The 27,650-nt window shown below is 35.0% G+C and overlaps 1 protein-coding gene across 2 annotated transcripts in view; it reads right to left on the reverse strand.

Moving 5' to 3' along the window:
• LOC139962880 (glutamate receptor ionotropic, kainate 2-like) overlaps positions 1-27,650 on the reverse strand; it is a 111,191-nt gene that overhangs the window by 12,346 nt on the left and 71,195 nt on the right. For both annotated transcript variants that reach the window (XM_071963263.1, XM_071963262.1), the window contains exons 4-7: positions 10,736-10,996; positions 7,465-7,652; positions 4,721-4,774; positions 1,905-2,078 (exon numbers count right to left, since the gene is read on the reverse strand). In XM_071963263.1, the coding sequence (XP_071819364.1) occupies positions 1,905-2,078; positions 4,721-4,774; positions 7,465-7,652; positions 10,736-10,996 (677 nt within the window). The remainder of the gene's footprint in view (positions 1-1,904; positions 2,079-4,720; positions 4,775-7,464; positions 7,653-10,735; positions 10,997-27,650) is intronic.

Consider the following 27,650-nt stretch of genomic DNA (forward strand, 5'->3'; position numbering starts at 1 on the left):
AAATATATATATTCATAAATAATATGATGGAAAAATTTAGCAAAATGTTGTATATTATACTTTCCGCACTTGTTTTCTTTGGCTTTTTATAGAAAGTGATATCTCAGGAGGAAACGAGCATGCCTTGGTCGCCTCCTATAAAGATACGATAAACCGATTAAATTTCCTGAAGTTGAAGCCAGTCATGTAAGTTCAATGAAATGGTGTTGTGTGACAATTACCGCAACTGACCCCCAGCTGTACGACGCCGTGATCAAGATGGGGATTATGTACGATTAAGGATTAAGGATAATAATCCCTATTTAATCTTTAAGGACCACATGGAAAATCATGTCAATTATCGAAAGGGCACATAACAAGGCATATGTTTACCTTGCATGGGTTTTTAACGTTGGACACTAAACCCATAAAATAATAATAATACAGACCGAAACATTTGTTAACAGTTTATGTATAGTCTTTGCGAGCAGAGGGGAAGAGTTAGGATGGGGTGATAAGTTTGGCGAACTTTCTCTGTTTCGACTTAGCTTCGAATTCTGGAATTCCAACTGATGTTTTGGCATCAAATTATGATAAATATTTCCATTACTTATTTGAAAGACTGTTTGTTTGAACCTATCTAGAACGATATGAACAATTTGAGACGTTAGGTAATTCGTTCTTTGACTTCTTGCAAATGTGTTAAATAATTAGCTTTAAACACCTTACCATCCGAAAGAGTTAACATCCATGGATAGGATTCCTCTTTGATTTTAATTAATTTTAACAGATGGTATGGTGTAGTATGACGAGAAGTACAGACATCTGGTATCAATCAAGTTTTAATTTAAAAACATTTTTGTTATTGGTTTTTAAGCTGTTAGATATGTTTTTGTCTTCAATAAAAGGTTCCTGTCTTAACATACGATTATTTGGATACGAGATTATCACAAAAATGCAATAATAGACACAATTCTGATTATTATAGCATACTATGCGAGAACCAATTTTTAAAATATCGTCGACGAATTAAAAAAAAATTATAAAAAAAAGATGAAAGATTCTGCAGGAAAAACTTGTACATTCAAAATGTGAAATTCATGGTGTTATTGAAACGGCAAAATACCGTGAGGAAAAATACCGTGCAATTCAGGTCCTGTGTATACACACTGCGACGCAGTTATTCCGTACAGTGCGGAGTAATGCGACGCGAAAGCGTTGCTTTTGCAATGTACTAGATGTACACAGTGATGCAGTTACGTACAATACAACAGTGTGTCTATGTAGTTCTGTGAACAGCGCTGTAATACAGTACAGTAGTAACCTATACATGATTATGTATAGGGTTACTTTGGGTAACTGAATACAATGTCATGCTATAAATGCCACACTATACAGTGCAATGTTTTACATCACATGGCAATACATACTAGTGCCATAGCACTGTGTAGTGCAGTGTTAAAGAGGTACGTACTGCAAAGTCTTGACTTTTGTAATGCTCTACAGTGGCGTATAGTTCAATGTAATTGACTAACACGTGCTACATAATACAATGTAACAAGGGACACGAGGCTAGGCGAGACGAAACTAACAAACAGACAGAAATTCATTGTACTAAAACAATTCTCTAAACGAGGAACGATGCTCATAAAGATGATATTTAAAACAGCAATGAATACGAAATATAATCATAAGTACAGTAATAAAGATGGCGTTAACTCGTACTCAATAAAGCTAACGACTCGTGCCATCTTTATTCCGTGGGATCTCTTTATTGGCTTGTAGTCGTTCGTCTCCTGATGCACTAAAGCATGATGGGTAATCATAAAATACATATAACACCACAATGAATATAAGAAATATCATAAAAAAAAGAAGTGAATAAAACGCAGTAAATCCTGGCAGCTTCCACGTTAAAGACTTACCGACATTCCCGCCAGCTGGTATTCAGTTCCATTCCCGATGACTTCTATTGTTGCATTCCCTCTCCAGGTGTTTACGATGTCTAATGAATATTCATCGCTCTTATCGATAAGATGGAAGACAGCTAATTCAGCCCCTCCTTCGGAGTACCTCCTTAAATCCATGGTAACTAGATCCTGAAAAAGGGAAACAATTGAGAAATATTTTAAAACGGGGCAAATTCCTCCCCGGCGTAAATAAAGACCAAACAAACATTGTGGCAATCCGTATAAACTGCAGCTCTTTACTACAATGAAGATGGCCACCGTGGTGTTTTATTTCCCATAACTGGGAAAGTTTGAAGATTTAGATATTAGTGGGCGTAGAGTTTTACTGGATTGCAGACATGAATTAACATGTTTATCACACTGATAAAGTTTCAGAAATGTTCATATATATATCTACATATATATATATATATATATATATATATATATATATATATATATATATATATATATATATACATATATATATATATATATATATACACATATATATATATATATATATATATATATATATATATATATATATATATATATATATATATATATATACATTTACTTACAACATCTCAAATACTGGATCACGGAAAATAATTACAAGCAAGGGATTATATTCCTCCTTGAAATATTAACAGCAGCAAAACAACTAATATATTGTTATTTAATTATACCCTAATGAATAATAATTGCAGCGAGATATTACCTTACACAAAGTTCAACGACCATGACCAGAGCACAAATGAGCTTTAGATGCGTTTCATATATACATATATACTTATGCAACTACTATCTTATCACGGACTTGACTCGCTTTAAATGTCATTCGAGTATAAAGGACAAAAAAAGCTGCTTGAAACATACAAAAGTAGAGAATTGTGACACTCTCAGGTTATAGTCTACTAACGTCATCATGACGTGGTTGAACTATCAAAAGCACAACCACCAAGGGAAAACGACGATAACGAAGTTTGGTTAGGATTAGATATTTGATATTCATCAACAAAACCCAAAATACCCGAACTGTTGAATAAATCATACACAAACCTATAAAAGATGACGTGTTTTTTGAGAAAAATATTCTGTGTGTTTCTTTCATTCTTCCTTTTGTAAATATGAAATAATATTTTTTCGTTTCTTTGAATATGTGTAGATCATCGCTGCTTAGTCGTAATTGTTACTCTGAAACTTAAAATTTATATAATATATTGCATATCATTGTATATTTGAAGGCATTCGGCTACAAGAAAATTGAACTATATATGGGTAAAATTGAATATTTTATATTTAGCATTTTGCACAAATATCTTTTTAACCAAACTAAAATAAAACCTAAGTTTAGTGTTTTGTTTTAAGTTGGAAGACATAATGATTGAGGTCAAAATAATAATCAAAATAAAAATAAAGATGAAAAATATAAAAAAGACAAAAAAAAATAAAGAAAGAAAAATAATATAGATAGAGAAATAATATTAAATCAAGAAGATAATAACATGGAGAGAATGACTCAGAACGTTTTAAGTTCATAGTTTTACGACATTAGATATTCAGGGATGTGCCCAGGATTTCCTGAGGGCTGGCATACTGATCGCCGTCCTGGGGGAGGGGCCTAAGGGGTGTTCCCCTCCCCTTAGAGAATTGTTTTTTATTTTTGAAGGTGCTCAGATGCCAAAATGCTGGCACTTGTGTAGCTTTTTAAGCACATACAAAAGTACTAGTTTTGCTAACAATTTACATTTTTTAAATTTTTTTTTAGTTAAATATATTACGTAGCCTAGCTGGTGAAAGTTATTAGTTTGTTTCAAAGAGATTTTACAAGGGACCGATTGAAAGCCGTAAGTAATGTTTCTCGCATGCGTAACTGATGCATTATTAGTCTGTATGATTTTGGCATAGGCTAGGCGCAATATATGTTGACTATATTGTTAGGAATGTCGGGATTTTAGATGAAAATAGTGCTGGGCGGGATTCACGATAATTAAGACAGTGCTGGGCGGTAATTTTTAGTGCTGAGCGGGGCCGCCCACTGCCGCCCATCGTGGGAACATCCCTGGATATTGTGTTTAAGTGGGTACTATCAGGAAGCGTCACGTGCTAATAGTCTCCAAGTGTAACATTTGTTATGTCGATACATTCTTCCACAGTTCTATTACTCCATAAATGTACCCACTGAAGTGAATCATTTTTTTACATTTTGGTCGTTATCATCATTATACTCTTTGATGCTTGGATGTTTGAAGAGGATGAAATTAAACTATACTGATGGTCTAAATATAAGAAGAATTGAATGTGATTTAAGGCATTTTATATATAGTAATTTCATTGATGAAACAGCAATATTGCGCAACGAGGGCTGTCACATATGGGTTGTTAAGTATCCAATAGGTTAACAATTCTACCTCTTCTAAAGCTGAAAATCTCAATTTGAATGTGTCATAATGGGTCCCAACTATCAGCTATGATATGGTGTGTGTATATCTGAGGACAATATCAGTTTGAAATCGTACTATCTGTTTTTGCTCCATAGTGACATTGGAAAGTGACGAATTTAGTGTTTAAGAAACATAATTCATTGGGATGCAATATCCATACGTAGAATATGCACGATCTCGAAAGTGGAGGTTGGGAAATGAACGTAATGGGAACCCTCAGAGGTTCAGATGTATACATTGTTTCATGATATATACGGAACATTTCTTAGAGAGAGAGAGAGAGAGAGTCGGGGGGGGGGGGTGGGTGGAGAGAGAGCTATACATAGACGTAGAAACACTCACCAATGATGTGAACACGTAATGATATTGTCCTGCAAGCATTTGTAATTCTAGCATCTGTAGGAATAAGAGAATAATGAAAATAATATCCGGCATTATGTAAAAAAATAATCTTTAAGTTTAATAAGTAAAAGAAATGAACTTTTGTGCCAGAATGACGTCTCCATGGCGTCATTACAACCGATAATCCATCGTCATTGAAGCCATTACAACTACCGTTTCCATATAATAATCAAGGTCAGTTAATGCCTAGTACAAAGTTAGTACAGATTTGTACAATCGTAAGCCTCGTTCGTCACTGTTTTCAGCAATGTGCATAGTACGGAGTGGCTGAGCTAAGAATTGTGAACAAACAGACAGCGTTGAGAAAAGAGATGAAACATTGTATCTTTTATGTATTATATATATATATATATATATATATATATATATATATATATATATATATATATATATATATATATATATATATATATATATATATATATATATATATATATATATATATATATATATATATATATATATATATATATATATATATATATATATATATATGAAAATCGTAATGAGTTGGAAAATCAAGAACAGTGAAAAAACTTTCAGCCTCCACCGGGATGTGAATTTCATATCTACTGCAGACAGAGCCGGCAGAGTTAATCTCGTCTTTTAATCTCCTTAATCCTGTCATAGCCTTTCTCTTTCATCTCACTACCCTTTGTTCTCTCTAAGTTTGCTCTATTTATTGGGCCAATCAGCTGTCTGTTCTTCTGTCTCTCGTCATGTGTCCTCAGTTTTGTTATTTGTTTCAATTTGCCTCTGAAAAAGATTCCGCCAGGATCAAAACGCCAGTTCCTTTTAACGTTTGTACATCTCAATTAAGTTTCGTTTCGTACATGACACACAATTAATTATCTTTTTTTTCTCGTGGAACTGCCCCTAATGCAATCGTCGTGCTCTTCAATAGCTCAGTGTACATCATACCTATATCAGTACATTGACTATATATCTTGTAAAATATGTTAGTGAGCTTGTTTTGATTTTCTATGAATACAAAGTAGCAAATGAATAGGTCAATACTTGGACATTTTGCCACCCACTTGGGATATTAACATATTATTAATTTATGAGCTTTCTCACGCGGAAACGCTAATAACACAAGACCACATCTGGGAAGCTCATATATTTTATTAACATGGAACGGTCTTACAAGACGCATGCGTATATTCGTGGTCAGATTTAACAACATGATCTATACACACAGAAATGAGATATATTGGAATGAAAGTAAATGACTACTCAAGTTGGCGTTAACCGACTACACCTATTTACATAGGAAGGCATTAGCAACTATATAGAAACAAATAGTAACAGTAAACAAGTGGCTGCACATTGGACACCATAATTTTCTATTCTTTGCGAGTAAAATGTCCATGTTTTGAAAATAACAAAAAGGATCCTCGATTAAATTATCATAGATAACACTTACACTGGTACATTTGTAATGTACTAAATATCGGGTTATACCCACATTTAATAATAGTAATATTTGCTTTTTATAAAGCGCTTTATACCAGCGATTGGTATCAAAGCGCTTTACAGACGTTATATTACCCATGGTCAATGATAACCTGTCCCAGAGACCATCCCTCCAGTTGGCAGCAGTTATATACTGACAAGTTACCTCATAATGACAAGTTACCTCACAGGTACCCCTTTAACCATGGGTGGAGAGAGGCAATTGAGATAAAGCATCTTGCCCAAGGACACAACGTAATGAACTAGTCAGGAATCGAACCAGCGATCCTTGGATCACGAGTCCGACGCCTTAACCAATTGGCCATCACGCTCTCATGTTTCTCACATTTCTACTAAAGCCTATATAACAAGTCTCGGCCTCTCTCTTTTATATCTTTGTAGCATTTACCCTTTCAGAAAGAAAACGTACTACATGCCAAAATCAAGGTGGATTAGAAAGGCATGTGACATGAATTGATAACGGTGGAGAGGTTTTCTGATTTAATGTCATTAATAATACTTCAACAATAGGCCGCATTATACTTATTAAATAGCCTAGGCCATTATAACCTTTAGTACATCTGAGCACGTCTGCGCTGCTATAGATATAATAGTAGATAGTGTTAAGGATTGCTGACGTGCGAGCCATATCGTTTGCGGTACTGGCATATAGTAGCTATAAACAACAACTTCATGCATTATCTGTTGTAACTGATACCGCAGTATTTCATATATCAACGTTTTCTCAAAATGTCTTAGCCTAACCGAGAACCCTACCGTGACATTGCTCCATGTAGATATAGTGAGATATCATACTCTCCTTCTGGTTCTTTCATCTATCCAATGTTCATCTCTGACCATCTTAGCAGATTCATTGAGAACACCATATCCAGTTTGTTACCATCCCACTTCTGACACCATTGTTCAGTCTGGCCCTTTCATCAATCCAATGTTTATCTCTGACCATCTTAGCAGAGTCATTGAGTACACCTATTTTATATCATATCCATTTTGTTACCATCCCACTTCTGACACCATTGTTCTCTTTCTTGTTAAAACAAGTTCTAATGAGAGATTTCGAGTGTTATATTCAACAGAGTATAATATCATTTGAATCCATTTTCAGCGGATTAATTACGGAACCAACCAAGAGAGTGTTTGAATCGTCTTGCAATTTTGAGCGTATATCGAATGAAATATGAATAACAAAAGAGTAAATAATGGCTTACGTTTTCGAGCAAATGTGGAATGGAATTCCTATTACAGTCGATGATGATGAAGTGGAAACCTGAAAATTTCGCTCGTTTCAATACTTGTCTATATTTGTTACTCTTCATTCGCATGAGGCTGACACTAAACGTTGCTGCATCTTTGACGTTGGCGGAGTGATGTAACAAATCTTCCAGGCGAAGGAAAGCTAGCATAAAAAGAAACCAAAAAATGAGAACAATTTGAAGTCATACAAAGGAAAATAATATCACAGCTGGCTGTTAACCCGTCACTTTTAAATTTCCTCTTCTGGAATGATTGTTTATTGGGGGGGGGAGGAGTTTGGGGGGGTAAAATATCTTTGAAAGTTGTTGAAGAAATATAATAATATAATTAAGGTTCTCCTTGTGTAAAAGGAAAATTCCACTAAGGTTGTGGCTTTAATTAATTTCCATCTTGAGTGGAATAGAAATAAGTCATTACAGCATGCAGGGGCATGCAAAATTCAAATACAGGGTTAGTTTGTCTGCTACAAGCTTTCCCTTGTAGATTATCAGCTGAACACCCCTAAAGTTCCCACGCTCAGCCAAGCAGTGAATAGCACATGTGCATACAGTATTGCAGAAGGTTTGACCTTTTCACGTAAAAGTTACGGAGTGTAAGTTTTCTCGCTGGTTATTTATTAATGGCAGCTTCATCACACTCTCAATGTATGGTCCATCGATTACCCCAACTTTCCTATTCGCACCCCTATACTGGTCACGACGTCACACACATGGACTAAAACTATGACTTAAATATTATTTAATAACGATCGAAAATAATATACCCATACCATCTTCTAGCTTAGATCACAATAACAACAACATAATAGCGAATTCGTGCAAACATTTTTTTGTGTTAACACTGGCATGTAAAAAGGCGCAGAAAATTGAGATTTGGTTATATTATTTTACCCTTAACTGAATTTTAACACCACATGGTGACAAATTCGGGCAGCATCCATATTAAAGCAAGTCGGCAGACAGTATTTTTTGCACAATTTTTTCTAACACTCCCCTTCGTGATTCATGTCCAAATCCCGAAGGACATGCTCTAGTCTATTGCGTATCGCATCTCTTCATAACAGTATAGATATGTTTATATATGTATACATACATAACCTATGCGTTAGCAAGGAGTTTAAATTAGCATTTGATTGAAATTTGCGATTGGACACAGGGGAACGATTAAACATGTGTATTACCCTCATTCATAAATGGATATCAATTTGAAAACTTCCTGTTATTTCTGTTAAAGCTTGTGACTTAATTTTAAAAAATGAAAAAAAAAATGGATTATGAATTCGATGATAATTTTGTTACGTTTTGTGCAATTCTTTCCAGCAGTAAATTGTGAAGCTCTGTATACTTAATGCCATGCAACATGAGACGTTATGATGGGGGGGGTGGGGAGGAGGGGTGGATTGCTGTTTGAAATGAGTCAGATGCAGTGCCATGAACACGCTATTAACGTATCACTTCAACACCATGACAAGAAGTTGCCAACATTACGTTTCGAAGAAAGAGTGCGTGGGAGGGGGAAGATAGGTAGGCACCCTATATCCACCTTCATCGATGAGAAAAATATGGCACCACAGAAATTTTTATCAAGATGGGTTTTGTTGTCACAAATAGGGCCCGCTGAGGTATGGCACACGAATCCTTCAAACACTTTAAACAATTTGGAATCACTTTGAAGATAAGTATGTGACCTAACAAAGGGGGGAGGGAGGGCGGGGTGGGGGAGCAATGGTCACTTTGTTATATCATGTCCTCTAATCAATTAACTTTGTCGGTTTTATCACTCTTACAGACAAAAAAGAGCAATTTAAAGGGTCTTGTTAGCGAGAAGATATTTATGGTGTTGTAGGTTATTCAACAACAAAAACATACAACAAACAACATGCATCAAATTTATAGTTCTGAAATTGTAAAAGAAAACCTCGCTATTTATTTGTATGAGCTGAGAGACTTAACAGCCCTATCACATCTATAAATGTTTATCATCAATGTAATGAAGTAAAATTTCAGCATTTACTTTCCTGTATTTTATGATATAACAGAGACTACTTTTAAAACCCAAGAGAAAAAGTAACACTTTTTTCTAAGAATGCGCAATTCATTATATGGAATGGTTCACTGGTTCGTTTTATGGCGGTGCTGCAACAATGTATTTTCCAGGACTTTATCGAGATATATTACCAGAAAACAATCACTTAATGGTCAATTTAATAAAAAAAATGGTTGATGGTGTTAGATGTAAAAATAGCTATCAGAGCTCTCTGATGTGCATCGTCCATCACATCAATCAAACTGACCATATTACCAAAAATTCATAAATTTATTCAATTTAGTTGTAAAAATGTTCAATTGAACAACAGATGTTATATTCATAGAACTTGGGACATGGGGACTGGTTGTCAGCAATGATCACGCAATTGATCAATTCAAGGAATTATCTTATAATATTTCAATAAGATGTTCTTTTTAGTTAATTAATTAATTAATATATATATATATATATATATATATAGGACGAAAAGGACGAAACCGGTCGTGAAGTGGAATTTCTCTGGTGTGTTATTCTTTATTGAATTACTATATATATATATATATATATATATATATATATATATATATATATATATATATATATATATATGTGTATTATAAATATGCTAGATATTCAAATATGGTCACCTTTAGTCCAAATTCTTAAACTGTTTCCATTACAACCTTCGAGGAAATTTTCCTCAGTCATCTTGTGTGTTCCTTAAAAATGTCTGAGAACAATTTGGAGAGCAAAGACCTCCAAAATGGTACTTTTTGAAAACTTCTAGCAATTATAGCGAGCTATCATTTGGGACCTATAAACATCAGATACTCGTCAATTTAAGTGACTGAACTAAATATAGTGACTAACACACAATACACGAGGTTAGTGCTTCAGAAGCGACACATAACTTCAATAAGGAAAACAGGACCTTTAAGCCTCATATAACATATATCAGATGCATTATAAGTTGTTTTTATCAAGGGCAAATTGTGTTCAATGCCATCCAACGGTGTTGCTATCTTGTTCATATGCAATTGACAGATCACATGTTGTTGGCGTTATTAGAAATTTATCAAACATTCAATTAACGTGAATATGTAAGTCTTTAATAAGAAAACCATATACGCACACGATCCATACATAAATAATCAAATTAATATCAAATGAATCAAAATCATTATTATTTGTACTTACCATCGTCCTCCTCGTAAACGATCACCATTTTCCTCCATTTTTTCTCTAAGACCAGATCCCGAACTGCTTGGCCGATGAAATTTCCCTGCGGGTAGAAGTTAATCATTAAATCCCCTTTATCCGCCGTTTTCGTGTCATCAGACCAATGTATGTTGATGTACGGCAAGTGAACGAGATTCGCTACCGACCTCAGGGCGTAGGCGTCCAGCCCAGTCGTAGGACCAAACAAGGCGTTGACGCCCGTCTCAAGCTGCGAACACACTATAGTTGAGAAATAAAAACAAAAGAACTTTGTTATTGTTCACACCTTTTCCTGATATAAATTCTTCTTTTTTTGTTGGCTACATAACTATATACAGAGGCAGAGGGAACTACATAGGGAGACCAATCATGGTGTGCTAAAACAATGGGTACATATTGCAGAGCTTCAAAGTATGGTCTCTCATGTTTTGAAAGTTCAAATGCATTTCGCTTCCACCTTTCGCACCCCTCCTCTGCCACACAATATAAATTTGACTTGTTTAATTAATTTTAGCTCTCACAATGTCTAGGAATAGTTTAACAGACGGTCAGAACCTCTAGAAAAGTACTTTTCAAAACCTTTGAGCAATTTGTAGCATGGTAAACATTCCATTATCATTTTCAATTTCAGCAAATTTTTGTATATTTATAATATGAATCTGTAAGTTAACACTATATTAACTATAGCAATACAGTTATACACAACGACATCGTGTTTTCACTTTCAATATCATGCCTCCTCCCCACCACTGCCCCAACCCCTCATTGCAGCCACCCCCCCCCCCCGATTACTTCCATTGATATCACACATGTGTATTTAACTTCTATTTCTGTGGGTTTTTTGTTGTTGTTGATCATATCGAATATTACATTACATTTCTGTTACTGAGATGGTCAGAATTTGTTACTAAAATGCTACCGAGAAATCAAATGCGTTTCCCAGTTTTGATTTGGAACAGTGATCGAAGATACAGCTGTCGTCGTAGGTGAATCGTGGCTGTATATATTGAAAGGTAAAACCGGATGTTAATCTCATCAATTAAAAAGAATAATATTATGTATTATATATTATAACTAGATATTATAGTTTAGTATATATGATATAATCTTATGATATAATATTATGAATTTATCTTATTCCTTTTATTTTGGTGACTAACTAGAACGTTTCATATACATGATATACCCGTAAATCTTCATCTGTTGATAAATTAACGTTTTATAAAACTGCCTACTTTCCGTGGACAGTGTGTTCAAACTGTATATATTCAATATAGCAATTTGTACCAAAAAACGTATATGCCTATATGGTGTTTTTTGTTGTTTCAAAAGTATGTGATATTACAATTGTTCAAAATGAGACACCTATTACCCACTTATCATTTCATCCATAATTTTACATAATTAGCAAGTACTTGTAGACGAATAAAGTTTCTACCCCCGGCGGAAAATCGTCTAACAGACAACATTATCACGGTACATTTAGAGTTAATTATGTGCACGCATTTGTTTGGCGAACAGTACTTCAAATATATATATTTCTCAGTGATTAAATATAATCACTGCAAAATATGTAAGATCTCTAAATCTCTATCTCTCCCCCCCCCCCCCCCTTTTCTCTCTCTCTCTTTGAAAAACAAAAGAAAGTTTTACAGTTGTAATAAAGAGATGTATTGTATTTTAAATATGCTTTCAACTTTTACGAATGCTTATCAAAACGGTATACTGGTATGTATAGGCTATGAAAGATTTCATTCGTCAAATGCCCTGTGTATATGAGCTTGCTAACTTCGAGCGGCTATAAAATATCAGTCTTGGTTTTTTATTCAATTTATTTGGAAAAGTGTATTTCGCATTAATTCAAATATAATTTAAACTACAAGCAAGACTCGATTTAACGTTTCCAAAGTTTCAGAACCAAAAACAGGTATCGGTGAAATAATACCTCGCTCAAAAGAAGACAAAACTTGCCGCCCCACCCCACCAACCCCTCCCTCTCGTCTTCTACCTGCTCTGTACCAACTAAGTACCCATTATGAAAACCATTATATCGTTAACCGCACTTTTAATTGCTTCGCAACATAACAGATTTTTCACACAAATAACTTCGAACGAAACAGTTTGTACTTTCAACCGATTGTTCATGAATAAGCGTACCTGCTGTTTCGATATGTAAATTAATTTTTAATTGATCAGTGGGCAATTAATTTGAAATTTTGTGTTATGACTAGTTTTAGGTATTGTAATAATACTACGAATTCTGTGTTAATTTTACTTGTTTTTTATTTTGAGTCACTTTAGCGTCGAATGTTAAAACGTTCAACGGTATAGTTTTAACGATGCGTATATATAGCCTATATATGCGTGGGATATATAGGTTTACTATAGCCTACCATGCTACATGTACACAGTTTACAATTAAGTGTCACTTGGCGTCCAAATGCCTCAAGTGATTTCATAAGTCATGTGCTCACGCATTGGGTCCACATTTTTTACGCAATATAGCATGGCAGATGCTTATACGAGGTGGTATATAACATTATTCCGCCAATATAAATCCTGCTTGAGACCGTTGTGTACCATTTTTGGCCGTGTATAGGTGCCATACGTGACTTATATGTTTTCATGTGCCTTAGCATCCCTTTGTATAACATCAGACCCAATACACAAGATATGTAAGTATATAGCAACAAGTCCCTCACGTAGTTTTTGAGTCAGCTAGGCAGTCAATAGACTATATTGATCTTCCGTTACAAGATTGATCCTCGGTGCAAAAATATTGAAAAAGCTGACGCCTTGTCCGGGCCACTGGATTGGATTACGGGAATGGGGACACAAAGGGGGCATTGATACATCTAATAAGAACAATTACAAATGAGTCGTTATCGGAGGAGTCCACCTGGTGTGCTTGAAAGATGAGTGTTTTCTACGAATGGGCCCAGGCAAACATCTCGACTTCATTCAATATTCAGTTTATTGTGCGGAAAGTGCAGTGAGTAACGGTTGGTATTGCTTTTCTATAACAGTGTAACACGGGCCGGTGTAGGGCTATATTGTGGTCTTTGAATGTTTATTGTGTGGGTTCTCCATTCAGTAAAGTGCTAGCAAGGACTTTTAATTAGCCTGATAATAGAAAATTAAATTAAGACGGTATAGGAATGTATAAACTGTCAATGGACAAATGAGTAAGCGAAGATTGGCGGGTGAAAAGAAAAGGAAAAGAAACAGGTGACAGGGAGGGACTGACTAAGTGTCGTCGCTGTTACAGGGTGGTATGTTGTCTGATTAATGTTTCGTACATGATGATGTTTCCTGTATCCATATCATACACGGCCTTCCTTTGACGGTTTTGTTTATGAAGAAGTACACTGTTGGTGTTGATATGCAGTTACAGTAGGCTAGCACACACAAAAAAAGTTACAGTTATGCACTAATTCTATACAGTGTCATAATAGTGCAAGATGGTACTACAGCATCTTAATACAATAAAATAATGCTGTCATTACATACTACAGCAATAAAGAGATAATACTGTTAGATACAATGTTACAGTTTACTGCAGATTACTACTGCAGTACATTACATTATCAACTGCAGACGTTGTGTAGTATCACACGACAGTGATACAACAGTATGATATGACAATAAAATAGTGTTGTGATAGACATACTACAGCAATAAACTGATAATACTGTTATAGATACAATGTTACAGTGTATCAAACAGATTAATACTGCAGTACATTACATTATCAACCGCAGACGTTGTTTAGTATCATATGACAGTGATACAACAGTATGATAGGACAATAATATAGTGTTGTGATAGACATACTACAGCAATATACTGGTAATACTGTTAGATACAATGTTACAGTGTATGAAACAGATTGATACTGCAGTACATTACATTATCAACTGCAGACGTTGTATAGTATCATACAACAGTGATACAACAGTATGATATGACAATAAAATAGTGTTGTGATAGACATACTACAGCAATAAACTGATGGTAATACTGTAAGATACAATGTTACAGTTTACCACACAGATTAAAACTGCACATTACATTATCAACTGCAGACGTTGTATAGTATCATATGACAGTGATACAATAGTATGATAGGACAATTAAATAGCGTTGTCATATACATACTACAGCAATAAACTGATAATACTGTTAGATACATGTGTTACAGTTTACCACACAGTTTATTGCAGACGATGCATACTAACGTACACGGTAGTATTACACTATATACAGCCTAATACTACAGCCTATCCATTTACAACTTGGCACTAAGAACTGTTCCATCCGACGACCATCATTCAACCTTTCAAAAACGAAAAACAAAAGAAGTAAAATTTTCTTTTTCGATCCGTAAAAGTGGAAGACAATCTTACCAACTCGGTAAACTTTGGCATTTGCTCATTCCCAAACATGACGTTAACATGACTACGGTACTAAATATCCAATTTCATCCAATGTTCCTAAATAATGTTCTCCCGTATTTATTGTTGTACGTTACATATTAAATTATTCACACCCCGTTAAAGATTTCTTAAAAGACATATATTTCTAAGTGTTCACTGGCAGGTTTTTTTCTGACAATGTTAAAGGACAGATGAAAAGCTGAGTACAAAAACCTCCAGGCATTTTTTTCGTTTCCTTGAGTCCAGAAATGTGATCGACAAAATGAAGGGCGTAGACAATTAGCTAATTTTATTTTATGGCTGATCAATTCCATATAAACAGGTGACAGGCTAATTATACACCAAAAAAGGATACAAATATTCCTGGCTACAAAATCAAGAAAGAAATAAAGGGGGGAAAAACAGACTTTACGTCTTTTAATCTGAAAAAGCGCGTCAGGTTTTTTTTATGGCTTTTACCTCTCAAAACTAAAAGTGGTTATAGCAGTTAGCAGTCTAAAAAGTGGAGAATTTTTTTAACAAACATTGTCACATTAGAGATAGATAAAATTTCACTTTTAACTTTTAATAAAAAGGCAATTACAATCAAATCCTATCGTGTCATATCTTTACGATTGTTTTTCAACTCTCTTTCATTTGAACAGGCACGAGAGAGAATTGTAGAGTGATTAATTTGTAAGCCATTCTATATGATAGTAGCAAAAGTGGCGTTTGAATTGGAGGGAGTTGGTTAGGGTAATAGTATCGCTTATTAATGAAGATAATATAGTCTTTATATATTACAAAAAGCTTTTAAGAAGACATAGAGAATACAAATCATAATTATTTAAATACATAGTAGTTACGATATTACACTACATGCGACTATTTTTTTTTTTTTTATTATTATCAAAATTTACCAAAACATTTGTAGAATTTTAAAAGTATTTTACTTCATCAAAATTACTTTGCCAGGGTAGATGCTTTATGCTTTTTAAAATCCAAATCAGTTAAATTCGAAAAGTAATAAATCGAAAACGGACAGTTTTGTAAGAGTAACGATATGTTCACACACGAGTGACCATTTGGGGGTGCATATTCTAGCATATTATTACTTTTTTTAACAATTCGCAGACTTGTGTGTTCAGACTGGAAAACAGGGACTACAACAACGCCGATCAGGTTTCCGCCATTAACAGTGAAAGTTAATATGATATAAGATGTGTGGGGGAGGGGGTAGGGTAGGGGTAGGGTGGGGGTAGGGTGGGGAGGAGGGGGTTGATAGAAAGAAAGAGAACAACGGCAGAAAAAACAAGGGTGCTTGGACGGCTGGCAAGAAGAGAAAGGCCCGAAATTAAAAGGATAAGGACGCCGAGATGAGAGAGGGAAGGACGCAGTATAGATAGTGGAGTAACCCTTCATAGATTAACATTGATCCCCTCTCACTGTATCTCTTATTTAATGTGTTAATCTCTTACGTGTTTTTTTTTATTCGTAAATTTCTTAAGTATTCTTTTTCTTATTATTCGTTAGTTGACTTGACTGTAATACAAATACTTAATGAATGGGTGTAACTCTACAGCAGTGTGACATTTAGAAAAGACGATTTTAATAAGGAACTTCATAATTAAAGTGAGAGAAAGAAAAGTATGTCGAGTCAGGGAGTTGTTATGGAAACAACTCCCTCGTCGAGTTCGTAACAGTTTTGGAATAAACATTTAGCTCATTATGCATGTGTATATCGTAAACTGTACTATATAGATAACAGCCACCATAGCAACGTCTGGTGGATATGTTTTGAAATTTCTACAAATTTAGAGGAGTCGATGGGATTCTGATCTAGTGTTTTAATCTAAATTAATCTGGTTTCTCTAGTTACTGATTGGAAAAACATAAATATTGACGGTTTCTTGGACAATGTAATATTAATATGGGTCGGACCAGTCTGCGATATTTGTTACATACACCGTATAGCTGATGATGGACAGGACTAGATCAGCAGCCTATCGCACTGGAGGAATACAGCAAGAATAGAAGTTATTGACTTCATGAATGTACTTTGGTTAACATGCTATAGGCTATGCATTGATGTATTCGCATTGCGATATAAACATGTTAAAAATAGCTACGGTACCTAACATGTTATAGCTAGACATAGTGGGGTATTTGCAACCTCACAAATGTATTAGCACTTAACATATTTAACGAGTAATTTAAGACTTCGGTACTGCAGTCGTTTCTTCCATGATGTCTTAAGTAAGTATATTAACAGGTGAAATGAACAAAGACGTTTGAGGGGTGGCATACAAAACAGATTATCTGAGAGTATCAAACAATATCGAGATAAACAATACAATAAACTGTGGCGAGTCTGTATTATTGTCACAATCGGAATACACGTGGATATATAGTTAATTATAATTTTTTTTCTTATTATATATATATGGTATATATATATATGTATATATATGGTATATATATATATAAATATATATATATATAAATATATATATATATATATATATATATATATATATATATGTATATATATATATATATATATATAAATACATATATGTATGCTATATATATAGGCAATATATACATAGGCTATATATAAATAGGCTATATATACATAGGCTATATATAGGCTATATATATAGGCTATATAAATAGGATATACATATTATATATTGCCCCTTTTCATCTGTTTTTATGGCTTACGGCTTTCATTCTACTAAACTAGTTCTGTCAGTCAAAACATATATAGGATAATGTTTGTTGTCTCTTTATCCACATTTCTAGTCGCAGATATCTTATATGAAGAGGAGAATAACCTGTCATTGGATTGCCAACACATTACTTGGTCATGCACTTGAAATGATATACAGAATCAACAATGATGCTGGGTTTGACACCAGGCAAGTTTTACATAAGCTCTTTCTTAAAGAAAATCTGCGAGAATTCAGTCTTTGTGAGTGACCTCTATAAATAACTGTTCGATTTAGTGATTTTTTTTTCCGTAGACTATGTTCTTCAAATTTATTCCAGACAGAATGCAAACACTGGATGTTCTTCAAATCTCTTCCAGTGAAAATACTAACAATGTTGTAAGAGCCAAGTTGGCATGAGTCACTCTTGAATATAGAGTGGAATTTATAAATCCTTTAAGGATTCCTTAATCTGGACACTTGCTAAAGTGAGCTATCCAAGTATCTGGAATTAATAGGGCAGTATAAGTCGATCGATACAGCTTGGCTTGGTATCATTTCAAGTCATGAATACAACAGGCCACGGAACGAATACAATGATACCGAGTCCTTGAAAGATGCCGACGACAAATAATGAAACGAGATGAGGATTTATATACAGTATATCACACACATCGATACAGTGTATATACGACACGCAATAATTTATTCTTGCACATTGTAAAGTTTTCGTGGTCTGGGTATACAGTTCTGGGTATACAGCTGGTTTGTGGTAATGGCCATGCATGGGCGTCACATATTATTGCGCAATACACTTTTTTTTGGCAAATAGCGTGAATAACCCGGCAAGATTTGATATCTTAGTCAACAATGGAACGCGCTATGAAACTGTGCGTTAAATCAATGTGACCCATTTAAAAAAAAAGGTTTGCATTTAATATATAGCACTATGTTTGTTCAATCTTCGACTCAGCTATCCCTTTAACATGTAAACAGCAACCATGCGTCACATATTATTGCGCAATACACTCTTTTGCAAATAGAGTGAATAACCCGGCAAGATTTGATATCTTAGTCAACAATGGAACGCGCTATGAAACTGTGCGTTAGATCAATGTGACCCATTTAATAAAAAATAAATAAAAAAGAAACCTTTGCATTTATTATATAGGACTATGTTTCTTCAATCTTCGACTCAGCTACCCCTTTAGCATGTTAACAGCAACCATGCGAACGTTCAGAGAAAGCCACAAAGGTGTACAAAGCTAATTAGTTTTCACAACTATATAAGTGAATGTTGTTGGTTAAAGATGCATGTTATGGGAATTTTCATGAATGTATTTCGTGATTCCAGAGAAAAGTCCTGTGGCGGGCGGAAAACATGACACTCACATGAAAGTGATATCTCAGAACCTAGTCTACTGTATTCATGTTCTTCTACTTCGAAGTATTTTTATTATTTTCAAGAGAATAAAAAAAAAAAAACTACCCAAGCACTCGTACCTTAAGGAAATAAGGCAAGCAGCTGTGAGACCGACAGAGGGTGTGGGGGGGGGGGCATGGAGGGAAGTATCTATTTCAAATATTCTCAAAATGATGAAATGCCCTCATATGACTTTATTGAATCCATACATTTTTCATTTTTATAAATTAATATGTCTGTTATTATGTTAACCGATTTTCTTCTCTTATGATAAGGACAGTTGTGATGGTGTTTTAAATAAGAGATTATTAAACAAGTAGTATTTTTCCTTGTTCTAATTAGTTCTAGCGGAAGGTGTGGGGGAGCGGAGGGGTGTTGTCGCATGCGATAATTTTCGACACACCATGACTAAACAGCGCTCTGAACCCTAATACCCCCCCCCCCCCACAATTAGGTTGGGGTCCCTGATACCGATAAAATTAGCTTCAATACCTAGCTTAGCATAACGACCCAGTAACTAAGCACTTCATGACAACACAAATGCAGAAAGGAAACAAAATCTGTGTTATCTCAAATATTTGTGATAACACTCGTGTATTCCAAATTTGTTAAACAAAATGGCGTCCGGTTGTCAAGTTTCGTTGTTATTTTGATGCGAAATTATCGTGTGTTTCTTTTTGTTGTTATACATAATTATATTAAAATCGAGATTGATTTGTGTTAATGATTCAGAATGGTCAGAATAGAGAAGGTTAAGCTATTCGTCAATCTAATATTAAAGAAGAATTTGATACATTTTTGAAACATATTTAATATTAATATTTAAAAAAATTCAAATTAGATACAGTGACCTGAAATCAATTTCAATTTTTTAGTTTTGGTTCGGACTATGTAACACTCTAATCTTCCCTAAAGTCACTTTTCATAACAATTCACTGACTATATAACGCCGCGGTGTCAATATGGCCAAAGGTAAATAACTGAGAAATTGGGTGAAACATGAGCAAACATCCTTTTCGGTAAAACGAAATGGATGCATAATTTATTAGTTTGCTTGGTATGATGTGACTAGGTTTTTCTTATGTTGTAAACGGAAACTCTGTGGATACATGGCAAGGAGTGTGTAGTCATCATTTGTCCACATTTGTCACAATGGTTTAGATCAGGGTTGTCCAACCTACGGCCCTCGGGCCACAGTCCGGCCCGCCGCAGGATTGCGTCCGGCCCGCCAGAGATGCTCTACGGTGCGAAATTTTAGTGAGCAGATTTATTGATAACATTTTGAAGCTATATAATCAATCATTCGAACCTTCTGGGTCCAAAAAAACTGCATGCAGGTCAGTTTATGTGACACTCTCTCAACGGAGGGGGGGGGGGGGGGAGGGCCTGAGCTGGACTTTATTCATCTGTTTTATCAGGAAGGAAAATAAATCAGTGCGCTCCACGCGCAGTGCTCACATTTTGTTGCCTTGGGCTTCGGGCAAAAAATCGAAAAATCGAGCGTAGGGTTCATGCGGCTCCCTCCTTCATAATAATCATTCCATGTGGCCCTCCTCTGCAAAAGGTTGGACAACCCTGCAGGTTTAGATTAACTGTCACACGAACATACATGCACAGACAACGCTGTGGATATACGTGTTAACGTGTAACAATATATGAGACCACAAAACCCCCTGCTATGTGTGGTTTTGAAAAAAATTCTTTTACACAGCATTGCAGGCAATCATGGCAATGGCCTACGTATAATCTTGTCACTTCTTTCCGGGCACCTCTTCCAAATAATCCTGGATCTGCCATTGCAAGGCACTTGAATTCAATTTTTGTCTAACTAACCAATTTCGATTTTTAATGCGTCTGTTGAGTCAACATTGAATAGCTAGAAATCAATCACAAAATAAACTTCATTAGCTTGATATGTTAAGTTTTATTAATTAAAATATAACAAGAAACCCAAATTCCCTCTTTTTTTATCAAGCAAAAAAAACTTTTGTTAAAATCGAAGTACTTTGCTAATTAACGTAAAATTTAAGATCAAGATTAGCTTGAGCAATCATCACCATCACCATCACCATCACCATCACCATCACCATCACCATCACCATCACCATCACCACCATCACCATCACCATCACCATCACCATCACCATCACCATCACCATCACCATCACCATCACCATCACCATCACCATCACCATCACCATCACCATCACCATCACCATCACCACCATCACCATCACCATCACCATCACCATCACCATCACCATCACCATCACCATCACCATCACCATCACCATCATCATCACCATCACCATCACCATCACCATCATCATCATCATCATCATCATCATCATCATGATCATGATCATCATCATCATCATCATCATCATCATCATCATCATCATCATCATCATCATCATCATCATCATCATCATCATCATCATCATCATCATCATCATCATCATCATCATCATCATCATCATCATCATCATCATCATCATCATCATCATCATCATCATCATCATCATCATCATCATCATCATCATCATCATCATCATCATCATCATCATCGTCATCTTTTCAGTAATGAACGTAAGGTTTTGGTCAAAGTTATTTGCCAGACGCAAAATTCTTCCTGAACAAAGACATAAACCGATGTGCGAATAGATAAGGAAGGGGCGTGAAACATAAAGACTGAAAAATCAGCACTTTTACTTTGCTGCGTTCCTGCGATCGGCCTTCTGTTCTTATCAGATAATCTTTTTGTTTGACAGCTCGAGGCTGATGGTATTAAATCTCCACACTAAAGTCCTTCACTTGCGTTGTTTAATCAAACCCCACTCAGGCCCTCTCCGTCTCCTCTTTGAGGTTCTGGCTCCGATTCGAGAGGCAATACTTTAGATGGAGATGTTTTCTCATGGCAGAAATCCTCAGCAAGAAGTGTTTTTCATCCCAACTTTATCCTAACACTTTAAACCATCTCGGATGCTCTTTTTCAGTGTCTTTTTTTTCATTGCTTTATAAAATCCACGGCACTGCTATCGTAAGTATTTACTTAAGGTCACGAAATTAGTTTAAGTTGAGCTTTTTTTTTTTTTTTTTTTAGACTCCCCCTTCTTATCCTCGTTCTTCGTATAAATTTTCGTCTTGTTCCGAGACACACATGTAAAAGTATGTGACGCATGGTATGTGTGTCGTTTGGAATAGACTATATAGCCGAATGTATAATTTCAAAATAAATGAATGTGCGGTTATAATTGAATGGATTGATAACCTTTACCGCACAATTGAAATAGACTGTTAATGTATGACTGAAAAGAAAAGGCTGCCTTTGTTCGTTAATTGCCATTTGATAATTTGATCATTATTACGTAAAACACAAAATACCCTAAAAAACCACCAAGAAAATGATGATTGTCCACTGGAATAGCCTTATTTGCATACTTAAGCCCTATTTTGCGTATTTAAATTTAGGTTGACATTATGTAAATTTGATAAAATCTTAATGGAATATGGTTAAATGCAGATTTATGTAGGCCTAGGTGCACCATTCCGGGAGTGAAGCAAACTTTAGAAGAAAAAAAATAGAAAAATTTTGGTTGACATTATGTAAATTTGATAAACTCTGAATGGACTATGGTTACATGCAGAGTTATGTAGGCCTAAGTGCACCATCTAGGCGTGAAGAAAAAATTTAGAAAAATGTAGAAAAATTTAGGTTGACATTATGTAAATTTGATAAACTCTTAACGGACTATGGTTACATGCAGTTTTATGTAGGCATAGGTGCACCATTCTGGGCGTGAACAAATTTCAATAGGAACGGTTCAAATATACGGATTTTTTTAAAATAGATTCTCGAGTGGAAATCGAATGCCATTGCCGGAAAGGTTTGCCAAAAAAATGAGAGAAAAAAAGTTTAAATGCAACCGGCTAATTCAACGTCACAGAAAGAAAGTGGTCATGCATGACATTACCATGACAACGCGGATTCATCGTGCGCGTCCATCAAATGTTCGTGCCCTACAAAAGTGGTTTGTCCGAATAAGCCCTGATTAAGAATCAGTTTCACAAATAACCTTGTCCTTTTTTTTCTTCAAAAAATGGGAGATAATAAGGAGTAACGCGATATGACTTTTAAAGTACAGCTTAGACAGTTTCGACAAAGAGTTACAAAAGCTAAACGGAAAGGAAGAAAAAGAGAGAAAAAAGGAAATGCGGTCGCGATAGGAAATTAAAATTTTGAGATACCGGTAAAACGGTTTTTGATTTTAACCCAAGAGGGTAAATATGGCTTGGATTCGAGAGGTTTTTTGTCAGTCATGGCCTATAAAATCTGGATCAAACATTTTGTCAAATTCTCTGAATGTCTGGAAGGCTTTCAAGAGTAACCCTAAAGTCCTAGTTTGGAAGTACAACATGCTTATATAAGAGGCCTAGTTTAGATACGTGATTTCAATGTGACCATGATATATATATATGAAAAAATATATGAAAATGATGTCCTCAACCATTCAAATTTTATTGGGAGAGATTTTATCAATGTGAATATAACAGTTTCTTCGAAGTACTTTAGTCTGGAAAGTGAAATACGACACTTACATATGCAATGGATGAAACGGCTTATCAAAGAAAATAAAAGGAATCAAAAACAGACGCTTATGCACAGTTCCGTTAAAGCATTGAATATTCATGAATGTCACGAACAAGGCCATCACAAGAGAGATGACAGGAATCATTTATGAATCGTTATTTAATAATTCAGTTCTTGATAAAAAAAAAATCATAATAATAAAAATGGTCTGAACTGACGATGATCCTTATCAAGCAATTAAGTTAGGACACGCACAGTAACAATATTTACAAAGAGCAAAATTATTAATATGACAATGGTTTAATTATATTTCAATTAAATGAATAATTGTGGTATAACCACTGTCACACACAGGCTACAAATATCAGATTGAATGCTGATAATTCCGTGAATCGCATTGGTAACGTCTAGTCTACACTTTTAAACTTAAAGGCCAAACCGGGGGAAAAACAAATAAGTTACAAGCACGCACAGGTATTTATATATAAACCAGTGCCTTCATTCACCCACAGAAGATATATATATGTATATATATATATATATATATATATATATATATATATATATATATATATATATATATATATATATATATATATATATATATATATATATCTACTAACGTCTAACGCTTTGAGAGTCGAACCGACCGCAATTTTCTTCCTTCCCCTGGTCTCTGATCAATTCACACTTACCACTGTTAGTTTAGCTCACGACATGATTAAAAGAGGTGAAATGTTGTTTTATTCACAGGTAGATGCATCGAAGCATTGTAATATAGGACGTTAACAATATGAAAATGCGGTACCTTGCGGCAATTTGAGCTGCAGGCGAGAGATATACAGCGAGGAATCTATTTATACTATATAATAACTCAAGAAATTTACCTCCCTATTTTATCGTGACCACATCATAGTAAATTAGTATTTTATTAATTTTTGTTTTGACTTCCCCCTTTTTTTATTATTATTTTATCCTGCCTGCCAGGTCTAAAAAGTGTTTCATTCAAATCTCATCTCGTCTCTGTGTATGAAATATGATGTATATCATATCATTACGGCCTCTTTATGATCTTGCGTATTACTCCAGCGTATACCGAACAGTTGTTTTCGTCCGTCTGTGTGTAGTCTTGGCCCAGTCGTTTGTATTATTCTTTTTTCTCGCGTGCAAACTGTACATGCCTCAGAGTCCGTTTCTGCCTACCACGAATGTGCTTGCCCACTGTATTTTACATGCCCGAGGATCTGTCCGATACAATCTAAAGCGTTGCCGCGGGCGTTCTCTGGGCAGTACAGCAAATAGATACGGGAAAATAGCTTTGTCAAAAAAGAAACATACACTTATAGGTTGTTCATACTAGGGTCTTAACAAGACGACTTATCTGACAAGCAGGAGAGACCGTGGTACATGGCCAAGAGTTTGGTTTTAGGCTCTATATTATGATTTTGAAGAAATTCAACTTGATGCGAATTTATTAGATCTTCGAAATAATATGTGGAATCGGTCTTATTGGCAACTATCTTCATTTAAAGTCCTTAAGTAGAAAACCCGCTAACTCATTAAATGTGTTTATAAAACTACGTAATCAGCACCCAGCTGTAGAAACTAAAGGGCCACTAAAGAATGAAAATCTTCGACAAACTATTTAATTTACAATTGTAAACATGCATGAGAACACAAAGAAATTATATTCAATTTTGATATCCACATTTTTGAGTTGCTGACGTTTTTAATGATATACGGTTTGTTCGTTTGTTAGCCAAAGCAAGCAAACACCTTTGATTGAAAACAGCTCTAATGTTTGAACGTTCAATTTCTCTTAAGAAAATCCAAAACCCCTCGAAAACAGAGTGTTTTAAAAACCATTCAACACTGTTTACTTTATACATTTGCTTTTTTTTCAAGGTTTATCCCCCTCCCCCCTTCCCTCCTATTTTACTTGAAATATATCAACGTTCATGTCACATTTCATTGAGCGACAGCAATAAACTCTTCACATTTTTCTCCCAGATGAGAGTAAATATCGTTGCCATGACAACTGGACACCGAGTCCATTATAAGACGGGGGGGGGGATCGTCACGTGATTAACAGCCGATAATAATGATCGACGCGTATACACTCTTTCCTGCTGCTCTCAAAAAGTCTAATCGACTAAACAGACTGCTGTCAATTTTTTTTCTCACATCTTACCATTGTCTCCATTTGTTTGTGTTACACCTTTAAGCCGACTGCCCTTTATAATTTGAAATCTTAAAGCAACCACATGCACACGAATACGTCATGCATGATGCGAAAATGTCATTTTCCTGAAATTTGTTTTGCAAGAAAAAAATCGTCAATTTTGTAGTTTTTAAAATGTCAAATGGTATGAACGTCCCAGTTATGATATATCTGAACATCCAAAAGACATACTTCGCAAAAGATGATCAAAGTAATATGGTTTGAAATTTGTTGATGGATTTGTATTCTTTTCGATGAATGAAACTTATAGTTTTGCGCACATTTTAAACTTTAACGGTATACTGGTATTGAAATATCCTCATACCGCCATGCTTTACTTTACCCCACCCCCTCCCGCTACCCACCTAAACCCTTCCCTTCCATGAATTTGCAATGTTAGCCATATAAAATTAATTCTCGACAAGCAATCAATAAAATAAAGCAACAGTTTCCGAAACTACAGAGATATTATAGGCCTATATATATATATATATATATATATATATATATATATATATATATATATATATATATATATATATATATATATATCTCAATTATGATATGCAAATATTAGCCCTCTTTGCTAGATTCAGGGGGTTATACTACAACAGTTTTATCTGGGTACTGCCTGGATATGTAAACGACCTATATATATATACCTTTACCATTTGTAAATCAGTGATTTTTCTTGTATAAAACAAGCTTGTCGCTTTAAAGCGATTCTATGGGCTCGTAACCTAATTATGACGAATAGTCTGGTTACCGATACCTTAAACTGTTGACAGACGGAATTTACAACGACAACAAAAGAATCTAAAAGAAATAAAAAGAAATGATAATAATAAGAGCGATATCTGAGTCGAATCACCGGATGAGATTACACAGGATGACTCATTCTTAATTACTTTACAAAATCATTACAAAGCCCTTTAATCCTTTGTTCAAACATGTTTTTGCTAATGTTTTAATGGTGGATTAAACGGTATAGAGGATTAGCATATATCTCACAAATTTGGTGTTGACAAGCGATCAAAAGACGATGGCAAATTGAATGTCGATTTTTCTTTCTTTGTCGCGCTCTAGCATAAATCCACCTTAGAAATCAATTCCCGGCCACGTACAGATTTCCAGTGCGAGTACAACAGCATGAATATATATGAGAACAAGTTGGAGTGCCCCTTGGCAAGAGTACGATCAGAAGAAGCTTAGAGCGAGCACCAGTATTATATCTTACAGTAATGTTTATACTATAGTGTTCAAAACTCCCCGAGTACCAGAATACTGACCATAACTATACTAAACAGACTTGTGATGCGAGTATACAGCAGCATGAGTACCAGTACGAGTAGTAACACCCCCTTGGTATGAGAACAATCTAAGAGCGAGTACATCATATTGTACTATTATACCTATATCCCACATACGCGGTACAATGAATCCATCTGAATGAGTACGATCGAGTACATAGTTAGCTATGCAAACAAACGAGTACCAGTGCGTACTCAGACTTACAAGTCTGGTCACACTGCC

This window comes from Apostichopus japonicus, chromosome 21, assembly GCF_037975245.1.
Source record: "Apostichopus japonicus isolate 1M-3 chromosome 21, ASM3797524v1, whole genome shotgun sequence".
Taxonomy (NCBI): Eukaryota; Metazoa; Echinodermata; class Holothuroidea; order Aspidochirotida; family Stichopodidae; genus Apostichopus; species Apostichopus japonicus.